The following is a 15,131-nucleotide window of genomic DNA, read 5'->3' as shown; positions in this document are numbered from 1 at the left end:
TAGTTTTTGGACGGCCACAGGGGAAACTAGCAATGGAATCCATAAAGCCAAACTGAAAACTACTCTTCCACATCCCCCGCAACACACACAACTACTCAAACACCACCCACCTCTATGTACCCCTCCACCTCCCAAAATAGGTTAGAAAGAAACAATGTATTATGTTTGTATTTTGATCCCTATGAAGATTTCTAAGCGTTTGGAAAAGAAAATCACCGAGCATGCATGATTTGCTCATTTTTCAGTTTACAAGTCCGTTAACACAATTACGAATGGGAAACCAGACAGCGGGCGTCTCCCATTGCCAAACCAAGAGTAATCCAGGAGAAATAAACTAGAGTGACCTCCTCAGTAGCTTAGAAGTATCATTCAGAGAATAACCGGCACTTGGAAATATATGAAAAAGGAATATAAACAAATGAAGACTGTCTTTCCTAAGACAAATCATCATGGAAGATGAAATTCAGAGCAAATTCAGGCCCAATCCACTTACTTAAAACATGCCGGAACTTTCAGGTAGAAGGGCGAATGGAGTCAGATCAACTCTGAGTCAAAATTAAACTCATAGACCCACACAGTAATACTAACATCAGTATGTATAAACCCAAAAGAAGACGCCCTAAATCGTTGACCAGGACTGTCTTTGGGGGTTGGGTTTGAAGGAATTTCCCCCTTCTTCGTTACTTCTGTAATATTTACTCGATAACATTAAGAAATTATTGATTTTTAAAAGTGTGAAAATGGGGGCGCCTGAGTGGCTCAGTTGGTTAAGCGACCGACTCTTGATCTGGGCTCAGGTCGTGATCTTGCGGTGCGTGAGATAGAGCCCCGCGTCGGGCTCTCTCTCTCTCTTTCAAAATAAATCCATACACGTTAAAAAACACAACACTGTGAAAGTGGCATTGCGGTTCTGTTGATAAGTTCTCGTCTATAGGAAGTTCTTACCAAACGAATTGGTGTGTGAGAAGTACATATTGATTCATTATGTGATTGTGTCTACTTTTGTATATGTTTCAAAGTTTTATCATAAAAGATTAATAAAAATGATAGGCGATACACTTGGAAAACCAGGGTGGGGACTAAACACAAAGGACCTCGAGTCCAAGGAAGTTGTATTCCCAAGTTCAGTGGCCTCGCAACTCGTGTCAGTGCCACCCTACCTGCGACAAGATTTTTGCATACATGCACCAGGCATATGCTTATTAATTGATTTATTTATTTAAAATGATGTACATATACCACCGTACTATTACGCCATTATAAAACATACACAAACATAAAAAATGCTAGATAAAAAGAAACACAAGGATCATTCTAACATGTTCTTCCTACACTCTAGTGGACCTGGACCCCACTTAGGAGCCCCATGTGTAGTGAACGGGCGGGGGGGCTTGAGGTTTTCTATGTACTAAGGAGGTTGTCTATAAGAAACAGAAACGTACTGGAGCACCCATAGGTCATGGGAGATGGTTTGGAAGGACCCAGAGCTGTTTTACTGAGGCCTCTCAAAGAACTAGGATGGACTGGGAAGCTGTTCTAACTGGATAGGATTTGAACGAGGATGGCTATTTCCTTGTACGCTTCTTTTATACACATGCCACGCACATACCACACCCTGCATATACAGGCAGGAGACGATATGCATATAAAGCAAACATCCCCCATACATTATCTCGGGCAATATACTTAACGTAATGACCATGATGATAAGATCTTAACAGGAAGTATATACCCTGCCAGGTATGCCCTCATTGCGGCAAAACCTTTACACACACGATTTTACTTCCAAGTCATGACAATCCTGTGGAAATCGATTTTCATTTCACTGTAAGCAAGTTGAGACTCAGAAAAAAATCGATCAACTTTCCCAAGATGAAAGGGATAGGAAATGGCAGAGTCCAAATTTAAATCAGGAAGTTTCTGACCCCAGGCCCCGCGTCCTTAACTATTACACCATATTGCCTCCGTCGGGAATTAACAATAGTGTCCAAACCATAAGATCGTTGTGATGATCGAGTAATATATGTGATATGTTTAGCACATTGTCTGACATACAACACACATCCTATTCATGTTAGTATTTTAGTACACAGAATATTTACCAAAAATTGCCACAGTAAACACCATTAATATTTATCAATATCAAACACCAATATTTATAATTATAAGAAAATAATGTTGTATTATTTAAACATTATTTATAATAACACACATCTAAACTCCTTTTGTTTGCTACCATCTATAAATATGTGTGACTTTTGTTACTGAGTCTCTATGGAACGACTGACAAGAGACTGATGCCTCCTGCCCGGTAGGCTACAGAAATGAAGTATTTGCACCTGCCATACTCCCGTCATATTTTAAGGAGCCATCTACATAAACAGGAGTATGTATAGCTTAAGCACTAAATGACCCATGAAGTACATATGTACATATCAATTTTCTTTGACAACTGCGTTTCACATCCTTTTGCTTTGACCCAGAGATACATTTTTAGACAGAGGACAGTTCTGAAAACTCCTTTGCATTCCATCGGTTTTGCCTACAGTGGTCAAATTTACCACTTGTCTTTCCGCACCCCCCCCCCCGCCCCAGCTTTCATATTTCAGTCTACCAATCCAAATTAGAACATTCGCTAAATGCTTTATTTATTCATCCTGGCTTCCATATTAGAGGAGCCATCTCTCCCTGATTTTCTGGAACACTCCAGATTTGAAACTGTCCCAGTGGTAGGCTGGAATTTCAAATTTGGTTGGAAGCATCGGCCCCTATAGAGGTGACGCACGAAGTTCTATGCCTTGACTCACATGACTGGATCTGCACTTACTATGATGATCACTGAATGTTGCTTTTTGTAATTTTGCAAATACTTCACTAAATGTTCTGTCGCTCTTAATGGAATTCTACGTCTCACGGTTGAGTTGGGGTGGGGAGGAAGATGATGTCTTTGGTTTATATATTTTGACATTTAATCAAAGGAGATCTCTCTTTTCATCAAACATTTTAATTTTGACATTATTCCTTTCATTTTACGTAATTAGATAATCTCTAACTCTAGACATTTTACCTAGGAACCTGCCCATCATTACTTCTGTTCTTTTGGGGAAATATTTTAATTATAGAAACATCATGAAGAGCATTTTTATTGACACAATAGAATCCGCCCCCACCCCATTTCTAGCCCAAATGGCATAAGCGAAAATTAAATTTCATGTAGGATTCTTGGAAGAAAGCATCAGATAACCAAACACTATGAGCAAAAAATTAATTTATTATATATATTCTCTAATAATTCATAATAGCTTCTCAGATTTTAAATGTCTTTCTGCTATTTCCAATGCTTAAAAATCATAATTTTAAAACATAAGTACTGATTTATATACATTGTGGTCTTTCTCTCTCCCTCTTTCTTTCTTTCTCTCTCTCTCTTTCTTTCTTTCTCTCTCTCTTTTTAACTTCTAAGTATGAATGATATGGTCTCCAAGTATCTGCTTGGAAGGAAAGGGGAGAGGATTCATTGTTCTGCTCTAACACGGTTTTGCTGAGAATTTAAAATTTCACATCATATACCTGGAGTTTCAACTATACGAAAAATAGCCAAATGTCATCACTTTCTTGTATATTTCTTTTACGTATATATATGTATAATATAAACAGAATACATCTGATTAGTACATTTCAACATTTCATCAATGTGACTTTTATCTCCTATTTTATATAAAATAACAAAATATACAGAGAGAAGAAAGGAGACATCTGTTCATCGTACACATAAAGTAAATAAAAGTTCATGTATGGCTTTGCAAAGGTAGATTATGATGTGACTTTCATATTTTATTTATTTAAAAGCATCTTGAGAGAACGTGTTAGTGTGCTTACGAGGGCGGCCATGGTGGTTGAATGTCGCGCCGAGAGTCCAACATTAGGATCCCCAGTGGTCTTTCCAGTGGCTGCCTCTGCAGCTTTCAGGAGACAAATGTAGTTTATGACCACTTCATTGATCTTCGCTACGATTTCCTGCCGCTGCGTTTCTGAGTTCACGACTTTAACTAATCGCATGCAAGCTTCCGTTAGGCAACAGAGCACTTGAAAGCTGGAGGTCATAGCTAGAAGCATCTCCTCTGGGCTTTTCTCGGCCATAGCCATTTTCCTACAGGCACTTCCCAACTGTCTGGACTCGATGGATAACAGTTGCTTGTACTGAGAAAGCGTAAGGTCATATGCCTCAGGGCGTGACTCCTCTCTCTTTCCCTTCGTTGCCCTGACGAGGCAGAGCAGCTCATTGGCATCATTTTGGGCTGCGAGGAACCCATCAGGCATTGCATATGTGCTCTCTTTTAGGGCATTTATTCTTGCAATCCGGGCATCAAAGGCCAGGTTGCTGAAGTCCGCATCATCTGGGCCACTCAGCTCTTCCGCCCAGACCTTTAGCACTGAACCTCTGGTCAGCTCCCCTCCTTGCTTCTGAATGCCAACAGCCAGGGGCGGGCTGATTGGTTCTGGCATGGCTTGAGTCATCTGTGGTCGAAAGAGGCAAGAGACCCGGCGGGTGGCCTCTCCCTCCTCTTCATCCTCATCACCGTCTTCCTCCTGCCCTCGGTTCAGGAAGCAGTAGCTGAAAGGTCCCCGGCATCTCCAATTGCTGCCTTCCAGCTTGCGCAAGGGTAATGTCCTATACAGCTTTGAGTCTTTGTGAGCCACCGGGGACCTTCTGTGAACTTTTCCCTCAGAGCTAAAGAACATCGAGCTTTGGGAAAAACTTTTGGTGAGCTTCTTCCCCAGGGGGAGTTCTGCTCGCCTTTCTGAACTGGCCTCCTGTGCTTCTGTGATACCTGGACACTTTAAGCTGACCGCACCCTTGGTTCTCTCCTGGAAGGTCTCCAAACCTACAGATCCCGAGAGGATACTGCTGCTACGTCTCAGAGCCCTCTGGCTGGGGGGTGTTCCGAGGCTCCCCCCTCTCAGATCCAGTGGCCGCCAGTTCACAGCCTCTCCGTATGCCAGATTTGCTTGGGAGAAATCATTAGGGTCTTGATTTGGAATTGGCACCTTTGATTCCGAGTGAATGTTGGATGGTAGCAGGATGGGATCAGCTTCAGGATGTTGAGACCAAGCTGAAGGCATGCCTCCTCGTCTCTCCTTCCCAGGCTCTGTCAAAGCTACACTAGGGGTAGCAGAAAAACAGAGAGAATCATTAAGCATCTCATGGGTGGTCATTTTCATTGAACCTCTATGTGATGGCTGTCATTTCCCAAGGATGTATTCTAGAAGGGCTACAATTCGTCAGGATCACCCTCCTTTTCAAGGACCGCCTCCTGAGCTCTCCTAAGATTTCCATTTCAGTACATTTCAAGAAATACTAGGAATCTGCTATTTCTGAAACGACTCATTTATTTGGAATTGTCTAGCCATCACAATCATTTTCAGAAACAATGGCATTTCATGACTTCCTTGTCCCCGGTATTTACCTGTCAGTGCTTAGACACATAATTAGAAAACACACATCCTAGACCTCCTAGACCTCCACTTTTCCAACATATTTATGACATACAAGTTCATTTCAAGGGAGTTAGGTTAATCCTGGTATTAGTTACCTTTTTTTTTTTAAAGTGGTCTAATTTAATTAATGTGCACTAAATAAGGTCAACTTTTCAAGAGGACCCCAGGGGTTGGCCTGGTACGGGGTTTGAAGCAGAGACCCTGGGCGAGTTGCTCAACTTTTCTCAAAAAAGTGGTCATGTGAAGAACACATTTCCGTCTCACAGAATTTTTGTGAGAAGAGGTAAGTTTGGTGAAAGCTCTTTGTAAACCACAAAAGATTAAACAGTGTGCTTAAAGGCCATTCAAAGATGGGTTTCCCAAGGCAGGTGACGCCAGTGGCGGGTGTCGTGAAAGCAGATAATCTTAAAAGGGGGGGAATGGAAGCGAACCAACGTAAGATCTCACTACCACCTACTGACCTAATACGGAAGAGATATTACTGATATACTCTGATATTTGAGAGGATGAAAGAACATCTGTTTTTGCCACGTGATGGCTGGCCAAGTGGATCGGTGAGAGGACTATGTCCCCACCAAGTTACAGCATGGTGTAGACAGACACAGAAGGTGACTGTGTTCTTGTTTCTCCCTGTGCCTATATCTTACGATTTCGCAGAAAACAAGGCAACTCATCACGCGTACCCCGAAAGACTTCCTGACACCAAAGTGTGCCAGATACTTCAGAATATGTCTTTAAGAGAGTCTTACAAAGGAGGGAGGGATCTGTTAAGTATTGCTGAAAGGAAAATGGTCTTCCCAAGCCCCTTCCATCTCCCTGCAACCCCGCTCTATTATCCTTCCTTGCCTCTCAATAACGAAAGGGCAAAAGTAGAAATGTGAGGTGTTGAGAAGGAAATCAAACGTTTGTGACTCTACGTAATACTGTCTTGCAACTAGAGACACTGCTGAGCATCGAGCGCTGCTGAAAATCTACATTTAGGATTTAGAAAAAACATGATCGCTCCCTTCAGAGTTTGAAAGCAAGCACAGAGCAAGGTTCTAAAGAGCAAATGCCATTTCCACTGCTGTTCCAGACCTAGAAACTTCAGTATTGACTAAACACTGGGGGATCGATGAGGGACACTTAACCCGGCCATAGCTCTACAACCTTTCAAAAACAATTCTAACTTTGACTTTTCGTCCAAACTTTATATTTTTCGGTTTGTTGTGAATCTGGTTTACAGGCTTCGGGCGTGCAGTGCAAAGCGCTAAATCCATCATTGCTGTACCTGTGGTTTCCTTAATCTTGGGGAGCCGATGACATCCATCTCTCAAAGTGCCAAACAGGGGTTCCGCATTAATAGCTGTGTGCAGAGCGGGCACTGTCATCCGCGGACACATCCCTTCTGCCTGTGGGTGCAATTCCTTGAAGGTGGCGCCATGGTTGGGAAGCCCAGCGGCTCTCTCCTCCGCAGGAACATAACCCATGCCTTTCCCCGCAGTCTCGGGAATCAGGTGCTTCCCCATGGAGGGGCAGAGGGGGGACTCCACAGGTGTGGGACAGGTGCTGCTGCTACTGCCTGTGCCACAGCCTGCGTCCACCGAAGAGCCTTGAGAGCTCTGTAGAGAAAAATGGCACTCGCTTGGTAACGATGACATCCGCTTGGCCAGGTGGTAGTCACAAAGGCGGGCCACGCTCTCCTCCGCCTCAGGAAGCTTGGAAGGATGGTCACAGGTAGACGGGTCAGTATCCCCTGGGTCGTCTAAGTCTTTGGCTGAAGATACACAGGTCACGTCCGTTAAGAAGTGGTCCCGCTGGCCAAGTCCTGAAACCTCACCGGCTTCTCCGTCAGGAGCCCCTTCCTCCTTCTCTTCCGCCTCCCTCGTCCCCAGACCGGAAGCTCTTGGAAATGTTATCCCGGCTGCCGCTTCCAATCCACTTTTCTCAGCCACTGCCCCCTCGGTGGCCATGTACCATCTTTGGCTGTCCTTGCGAAAGGCAGTTCTTTCCAGGTTAAAAGTGCTTAGGTGTTGTTGACTGTCCCTTGAAGACACAGTACCAAATTTACCTTTGGCGTCCTCCTCTGCCTCAGCTGTTTTGGTCCCCTGCTGTTTCTTCCCTGGCATGTTCCCACTAGGGGGTGCCTTCCCCTCCCCGTCGGCCAGCTTGCTTTTCCTTTTGCTGGTGCACGAGTACACCACCGACCCCATGTGCAGTTTGCTGAAATAGTCAGTGACCGACTTGGTCTCCATGGTTTCGGGCTCCATCTCCATGGGGTCTGGGTGAAGTATCTGCTTGGAAGGCACAACTTTGGGCGGGAGGTCGGTCACCGGACGGGCGGCCAGGGCATGCGAGGACTTGGGAGGCAAGCCCCCAGCGGGGGTTTTGGAGGTGGGGAACTCTGTCTGCTCTTCTGCAAGGGGGTGGTAGCCTTCGTGAGCGGCCAAGAACATGCGGGAGAGGCTTTCTGACTGCTTCTGCGCTGTGGCCAGTTCAGAGCTCTCAGTCATTTCGGAAGAGTTAGTCTCATTGCCCGAGTCTGACGAAGACTCGGGACTATAAGCCCGCAAGATGGCTACACCTGCATGCCGTGAAAAACAAGAACCGATTAATGGAGGCATCAGAGGCACTAGGAGACACGTAAGAAAATGGGACTCGTTATTATTAAAAAAAAAAAACAACACACCAGAAACCAAAAACCAAAAACCAAAAACCAAGTTTCTCCCTTTTCAGTAAGGACTCTGAGTTTATTGCACAATTGTTCCAGAAATGGGGGGGGGGGGGATGTGCTACATATTAAAAAAAAGTAACAAAGGAAACCACATACATGAAAACCCCACGATGGTAGTTTCTGCCCACTTATGAAATGGGACATGTGTGAAATGGACAACAGCACATAACAGGACTCCAAGGGTAAATGGCTTGAGAGGATGAAATGCAGGGTTATCAGTGAATAAATGTAACAATCGTGAAAGAACCTGAATTGTCACTGGTCTGCTGTTCCTCTGACACGGACAGAGCTTCTAGAGCTTCGAGCGTGGAAACCACGGTGTTACCCAGGCCCTTCTCACACTTCCCCTCGGCGCTGGTGGGCACAGCGTCAATGAGGGACACAGGGATCTCGTCATTTTGCAGACTCCTGCCTGGCTCCTTGTCCTCAAGGAAGGAGGCGGCCTGGCTCTGAGAGTCCTCCTCGTCTGAACTATCTCTGAAGCCAGGTGGGGGCGCGGCGATGGCCATGTTCAAGGAACGCAACAGGAAGTCATCCTCGTTGTCATCCCCTTCTGGAGGGGGCAGGGACGTGAGGTCAATGATGTCATCACTGGACCCAGACAGGTTGAGGATGGCCGGCTGGCTCATCGCTCCTACCACGAGGTCCTCCTCACAGCTCACCTCGTCCTCATCCTCCGCGTCATCGGTGTTCTCGGCGTAACAGATGTCGTGCAGGAGGGGTTCCTCTATCCCCTCGGCGGCCTCAAAGTGTTTCACGTCACCTATGTTTGCATAAACAGAATTTGCCACAAACTGGATGCTCTCCGCATCCGGGGTGAGATCCAGGCCCTTCATATCGTTGGCACCGCTGATGTAAAGATTCCTTTGCTTCTCCAGCAGTTCTGGGCTCTCCTCCAATAGTCTTTCGTAGCCAAGAGTCGGGGGATTCCTACCGTCATCCAAGGCAAGATCTCCGAAAATAAAGGACACTTTAGCTCCTCTCGGAGACTCCTGTGCTTTCTTCAGAGCGTCTGGTCCTGAGAGGGTCAACAGGGACCGCTGAGTGAGACTTCTGTAGTCTGCCTCACACGGAGCATCTCCCGGCTGGGTCAGTGGCTGGTTGAGTTCATCTGGGTTATAGGTGTTGTCTAGATACAGGTGCCGGTGGTCTTTGGGACACAAGGCACCATCCGTAATATCAACCGTTTTCTGTTTTGAATCTATATATGTTATCTGGGCTTCTTGTTCCCCTTCGCCAATAAAGGTGGTCATCTGGGGTATACAGTTCCAATCTGGGCCAAGGAGGTTATGCTTTCCTTTATTTTCAGTTCCTAAAGAGAAAGAATCAGGCAAAGACACGTTACTGTGAGACCTGATTTCTTAATTTAATGGCTTGTAGCATCACTTTTGTAAATACCGTTATTCAGCTTCCCAGATATGGTACCCGTCAACTTAGGCGTCAGGTGTAAGGATTTCTTGGTCATGAGAACCGACATTACCAAAATTGATCGCGCATGAGACACAACCGCTATTTGATCAAACAGAATACCATCCGAGAATAGGGAGCTACAGCTTAATCCCACGTGACTCTCGGTTCTATTATTAGAAGACCTCATTTATGTCTGTGAATGGGAACATATAACATGTCTTTAAAAATCCATAAAGGCGATAGTCTAATAGGCTGTTATTCCAGAAAACAGATTCTCCTTTTCGTTGTAAAGTGAGATCTAATGTTGCCCACTTTGTAGAGGAAGATGTTGGGCTTTTTCCTTATCGAGTTAAGAGAAAGTCAAGGAGCCTGAGACTTCTGCCACACATTTTAGGAAATATTGTAATGATGATGTAATAATGTTATAATAAAAACGATCTAATATACACATAAAAATATAATGTAGTCATATTGTAATGATAGCATAAAACCTCTATCTTGAGACTTTTTATATCCTAGCGGGTGTTAATATATTCACGTATAAACGTCAGCATGGATGCCTGTATGTGTGGGCGCATGCATGCATGTACGATGCGTAAGTTGGGACGCCACAGGTAATGCACTCCTTTCTATTTTTTTTAAGGAGATTTTTAAAAATGTTTATTTCTTTACTTTGAGAGAGACAGAGAGCTCGGGCAGCGGAGGGGCTGAGAGAGAGGGAGACAGAGAATCCCAAGCAAGCTCCGTGCTGCTAGTGCATAGCCCAACGCGGGGCTCAATCTCATGAACCATGACATCACGACCTGCTCTGAAACCAAGAGTAGGATGCTTAACCGACTGAGCCACCAGGCACCCTGCTCTCTGCTATTTGTAAACATAGTTAATAGTTTGGCTGATTTCAATTTTTATTTGGAGCATGAGAACTCCCGAAGATTTGTTGGATGTTCCCGTGAATGAAAATTGCAAAACCCTAATTTAAAAAGCATGGTTTTGTTTGTTCCTCAGGGGTCTCCCAATAGGGAATTTTGATGTGGAGAGTTTGCTCTGAAATTTAATAAGGAAATTTAATGAGGAAGTGTTAGGGCCACATAATCTCCCATTAGTACCCTCAAATCGCCCCCGGCCCAAGTTTGGATGATACTGACATCGAATGTACAAGGCATATGGGGAAAAAAATCAGTTTTACTGGAGACGTTTTCACTCCCTTCGCCCCCCAGTTATACACAATAAACAATGCTGAATGTTGTTCCAAGTCATTTGCTAAACGCATTTATTTTCATGAATAGCAAGAAAGATATACTTTCGAAGGCACTGAGCTACACAAGAGCCCTATTTACATGTTACCTTATAATCAATATTTCTATGGGGGTTCAGCATTGTTTTATGAACGATTTCGATTAGGACTGTGTGTAGGGGGTGTATGTGTGTGTGGACGCACACGCTCGTGTATGTCGGGAAGGTAAATTGCTGGGAGAGGGATAGTAGTTTAGTGAAGCTGTGACAGGGCTCTAGGTTTAAACTTGTGGTTGGCAAAATTTGCCTGTAAAGGGGGGGCTAGGTAGTAGACGTTTCAGGTTTTGTGGGTCAAGTGCTCAGTTGAGCAACCACTCAACTCTGCCATGGGAATGCGAATGTAGCCATAGATGACGCATAAACAAATGCATGGAGTAGGTTGAATGGTGGCCTCTTCAAAGATATATCCACTCTGTGAGTATGACCTTCTTGGAAAAAAGAGCCTTTGCAAGTGTAATTCAATTATGGACCTTGAGAGGAGTTCATCCGGATTATCCGTGTGGGCCCTAAATCCAATGACAAGTGTCCCTATAGGAGAAAAGCAGAGGGAGATTTGGGCCCCACAGAAAAGCAGGGAAGGCCATGTAAAGATGGAGGAGGCAAGAAAAAGGTTCTCCCCTTGGGACTTTGGAGGGGTATGGCTCTGCCACTGCCTAGGTTTTGGATCAGTAGCCACCCAAACTGTGACAGAATGAGTTCCTGTTATGTTAAGCCCCAGGGTTTGTGCCAATCTGTCACAGCAGCCCTAGGAAACAAATACAATGTGCATGGTGAGTACCAATAAAACTTTATTTATAAGAACAAGACTTGATCCATGAGCCATCGTTTGCCAGCTTCTGCTTTAGTATAACATGAAAGCTGAATAGGTCAGCAGGCTAAAACAAGTTAATAGATACTTACTCAGACCCTCCTAATGCACAGGGGTGCATAGATATGTGGGTTCAGGGACTTTGAAAGGAATCCAAGTAATCAAAGATTAATTTTCAAGATGGGGAAGAAACGCAGGCTTACTGTTCCTTGTTAGAGATCTTGACTAAGGTCTGATCAATTTGAGACAAGAAGAAAATACTCAATCTTGGCTTCCTTCTAGAAGGGTGTAGGGACTTGGCTTTTGGGATGATTTTAGAGACACAGAAAGATGTGGGTTAGGAACTGGGGTCTATACCAGGGCCTGGTTTCCCATAAAGCGGGGGGGTGGGGGGGGGGCGGTGCGGACCAGGGATGAACTGGTCTAATCAGACTTCACGCTCTATACTTCTTGGGTCTCAGGGGGAGTTTCTGAAGAGGAGAGTGAATTTGCCACCATCAGAGGATGTGAATCCCCTAGCTATTTGGGGCACACGCCCTCACCCTCATTCTCAGTGTAGAGAATGGGGAGAGATTGCTGAAAGGTTGAAGTTCCATTCCTTCCCCATGGGGATAAGCTTTTGCCCCTCAAAATTTGATGAAACATTACATTGTGAGCCACTATAAACTGGACAGAACAGGAGCCCTTGTTCCTGTGACTGCTTTTGAAATGGTGGATTTCGTTTTCTTCATGCACCTGGACAATCTTAAGAGTCCATGAGGAAAAGTTTTGATTTGCAAGATAAACTCGCAGATTTGAAAACAGAAAGCCGAAAACTGGTTTTCCGAACAAAAGGATGGCGTTACCCCACTGAACTGATCTTCGCAATTTCCCAGGCCAGCGGTGAATTGTCCACAATCTCCTAGCTCAGTGAAAACGCGTGATCCCACAAATGTTCACCACCAACGCCAGCGCCCTCTCGCCACCACCTTTTGGTTCCTTCCCCGTCACTTTCACGCTCAAGTATTTCCACTCCTGCTTCCCTGCCAGTTGTTGACAGAAGTACTGGGCATCCTTCTGGGTGTGGTGCGGAACTTTCTTCCTAACCCTTTCCTTGCAAGCTAGGTTCCCAATTCCGATGTTACAACTGAGAAAACCCAGACATAGAGAAATAAAATAAAAGAAATAAATGAACAAAGAAACAGACAAACAAGCAAATAAATGACACTCCTAGGTGGGGCTGGATCACATCTGGTTATAATTCGAAGTTGCCTTCTGGCATGCTTTGTCTACCTCTCTCTGTTTCTCTCAGGTTTTCCTTTTCCTATGAGTGTTTCCACCTGACCAGCCATCATCACAAACTGGGCACAAATCTGTTGGGTTGCGTGTGTCTATCAATAACCTGCAATCTATTTACGGAATAATCATTTATGTTTTCTGCTAAGGCTACAGGTGAGGGGATTTTCCTTCCCCCCTCTCTCTTTCAGAAACAGTGGCAATGGAATTTGTTCTTAAGAATTTCCCTTTCTTTTAAAAGAAACCCTGATTATAATTTTTTTAATGTTTATTTATTTTTGAGAGAGAGAGAGCACAAGTGGAGGAGGGGCAGAGGGAGGGTGGGCGGACAGAGGGATCCGAAGCGGGCTTCATGATGACAGCAGCGAGTCCGATGTGGGGCTCGAACTCACGAACTGCAAGATCGTGACCTGAGCCGAAGTTGGGCGCTCAACCGACTGAGCCACCCTGGCGCCCCATAATTCTAAGTTTGTCATGGGTCAGCAGCTCTGGTTTGAATGCTAGTGTCTGTCCATCAGCCACATTTACTGGGTGTCCACTGTAGATGTAGGAAAATAATCAGACACTAAAGAAAAAAAAATCTAAAACAAATGAAAACCACCCACCCTCAAAGCAACCCTTAACACTGCAGCCCTCCTTGTCCTCACTCGTGAGCTATCTCATCCTGTCAAGTGGCTGAACTTGTCTGAGGCCTTTGCCATCTTCCTGCTCCCCCTACAGAGCTAAGGTGGCTGCTGGGGTCCCATCTACAGGCCCAAGTCCAAGTGCTGGGTGATATCCAAGTCCTGTTGGTAGAGCTCCCAGGATCCCGGATGTAAGTCTGATGTAGGAGGAGGTGCCCAGACACTGAGGCCTAGGGCCCCTTAAGGAGGGACAAGCCCTAAAGGTGGGGGCTCGTAACTCCTGCTGGGCATCCTGCCATTAGTTCTCTGTATCCTGACTTCTGTAAGAGCGAGGCAGTGAAAACTCAGTCATAAAGACAGATGTTTACTCCCTTCAGAATAAGAAAATCACTGCCTTTGAAACATATTCCCCAGCACTTCTGAGTGATGTGTAAAATATGACGGAAAAATCAACATTTTCATTTAAAACATTAGACCATATCAGAATTGTCTGAAGGCTTTTGCATTAAATTTGGACACTAGATTTTTGTAGGAGTACCATTTTAACTTTTCAAGATACATCCTTATTGTGGTCAGGTGGGGTGGGGGAGGGGAGGGTCAGTGCTTCGTGAGTTCAGGAAGAGTACCTGTTTCCTGGGTCCCTGTGTTTTTCTTATTGGCCATGTTAAATATTGACCTCCTGGAATCCACAAGTAGCCGGTAGTAGCCAGCGGTTAAGCAGGCCAGGTTCATGGCATCTGATGATTCCATCAGGAGCGTGATGGGCTACGCAAAAGAGAATATTTTGGTTAAAGCCATCCCTCCTCAATAAGCTCCCTCAGGTGACAACACTTGGATTCGTGCTTATGAAATGTAACCAAGAAAGTTACCGTGCAATCGTGTCATCGGACAAACACGAGAGGTCAGAAATCACGCCGAGAGCCTTACTGAAACACATTTAGGTGACACCATTTTGAAAACACAGGCATTTTGAATCTTTTCAAGTAATATGGGAATGGGAGGAAAAAAGGTAACATTGGTTTCGTTTCCAAATAGTTAACATTTTCAGACTTGATAGTTAAGGAGTCAGTTACCAAATGTGAACCCATGATCTGGGGGCAAAAAAAAAAAATAAAAAATAAAAAATAAATCACAGGAAGATTAAGTTTGGGTTCGTAGTGAAAATTAGTGTTGAAAAGAAGTAAAAATTCCAGCGGAAATTACTTCTACGACTGAACGAAAAGTGACAAAAAGGTCCAGGAAAAGGATGCTTGTAAAAGAAACTGCAAATTCACAGGAGAGGAAAACAGAGGTGGGAGTTAAGAAAAGGCCTTGCTAAAACCTTCTGGAAACAATGAGGTTCTCATGTAATTGGAGAGGAGTCCTGGGCATATGGTGAAGGAAGTGTTCAGTTGAAGCATTCATTCTCGTTGAATTAGAAAGGATGACCGACTGGTCTGTTCTTGTTGAAGGAGAGAGAACTTGAGAGAGGAACAAGGGAGCAAGACAAAAGCCGACACCCAGAGACACA

General features: G+C 44.7%; 1 protein-coding gene across 9 annotated transcripts in view; it reads right to left on the bottom strand.

Moving 5' to 3' along the window:
- Positions 1 to 1,196: 1,196 nt before the first annotated feature.
- FRMPD4 (FERM and PDZ domain containing 4) overlaps positions 1,197 to 15,131 on the bottom strand; it is an 850,869-nt gene continuing 836,934 nt past the window's right edge. For 8 of the 9 annotated variants that reach the window (XM_058713629.1, XM_058713628.1, XM_058713630.1 and 5 more), the window contains 4 exons: positions 14,248 to 14,386; positions 8,460 to 9,524; positions 6,770 to 8,062; positions 1,197 to 5,159 (listed from right to left, as the gene is read on the bottom strand). In XM_058713629.1, the coding sequence (XP_058569612.1) occupies positions 3,835 to 5,159; positions 6,770 to 8,062; positions 8,460 to 9,524; positions 14,248 to 14,386 (3,822 nt within the window). In that variant the 3' untranslated portion in view covers positions 1,197 to 3,834. Of the gene's footprint in view, positions 5,165 to 6,769; positions 8,063 to 8,459; positions 9,525 to 14,247; positions 14,387 to 15,131 lie in introns of all 9 variants that reach the window. The other variant, XM_058713637.1, reaches the window with a different exon arrangement.

Source organism: Neofelis nebulosa, chromosome X (assembly GCF_028018385.1).
Source record: "Neofelis nebulosa isolate mNeoNeb1 chromosome X, mNeoNeb1.pri, whole genome shotgun sequence".
Classification (NCBI taxonomy): domain Eukaryota; kingdom Metazoa; phylum Chordata; class Mammalia; order Carnivora; family Felidae; genus Neofelis; species Neofelis nebulosa.
Note: the sequence above shows the minus strand (reverse complement) of the source record. Positions and strands in the feature narration are given on the sequence as shown.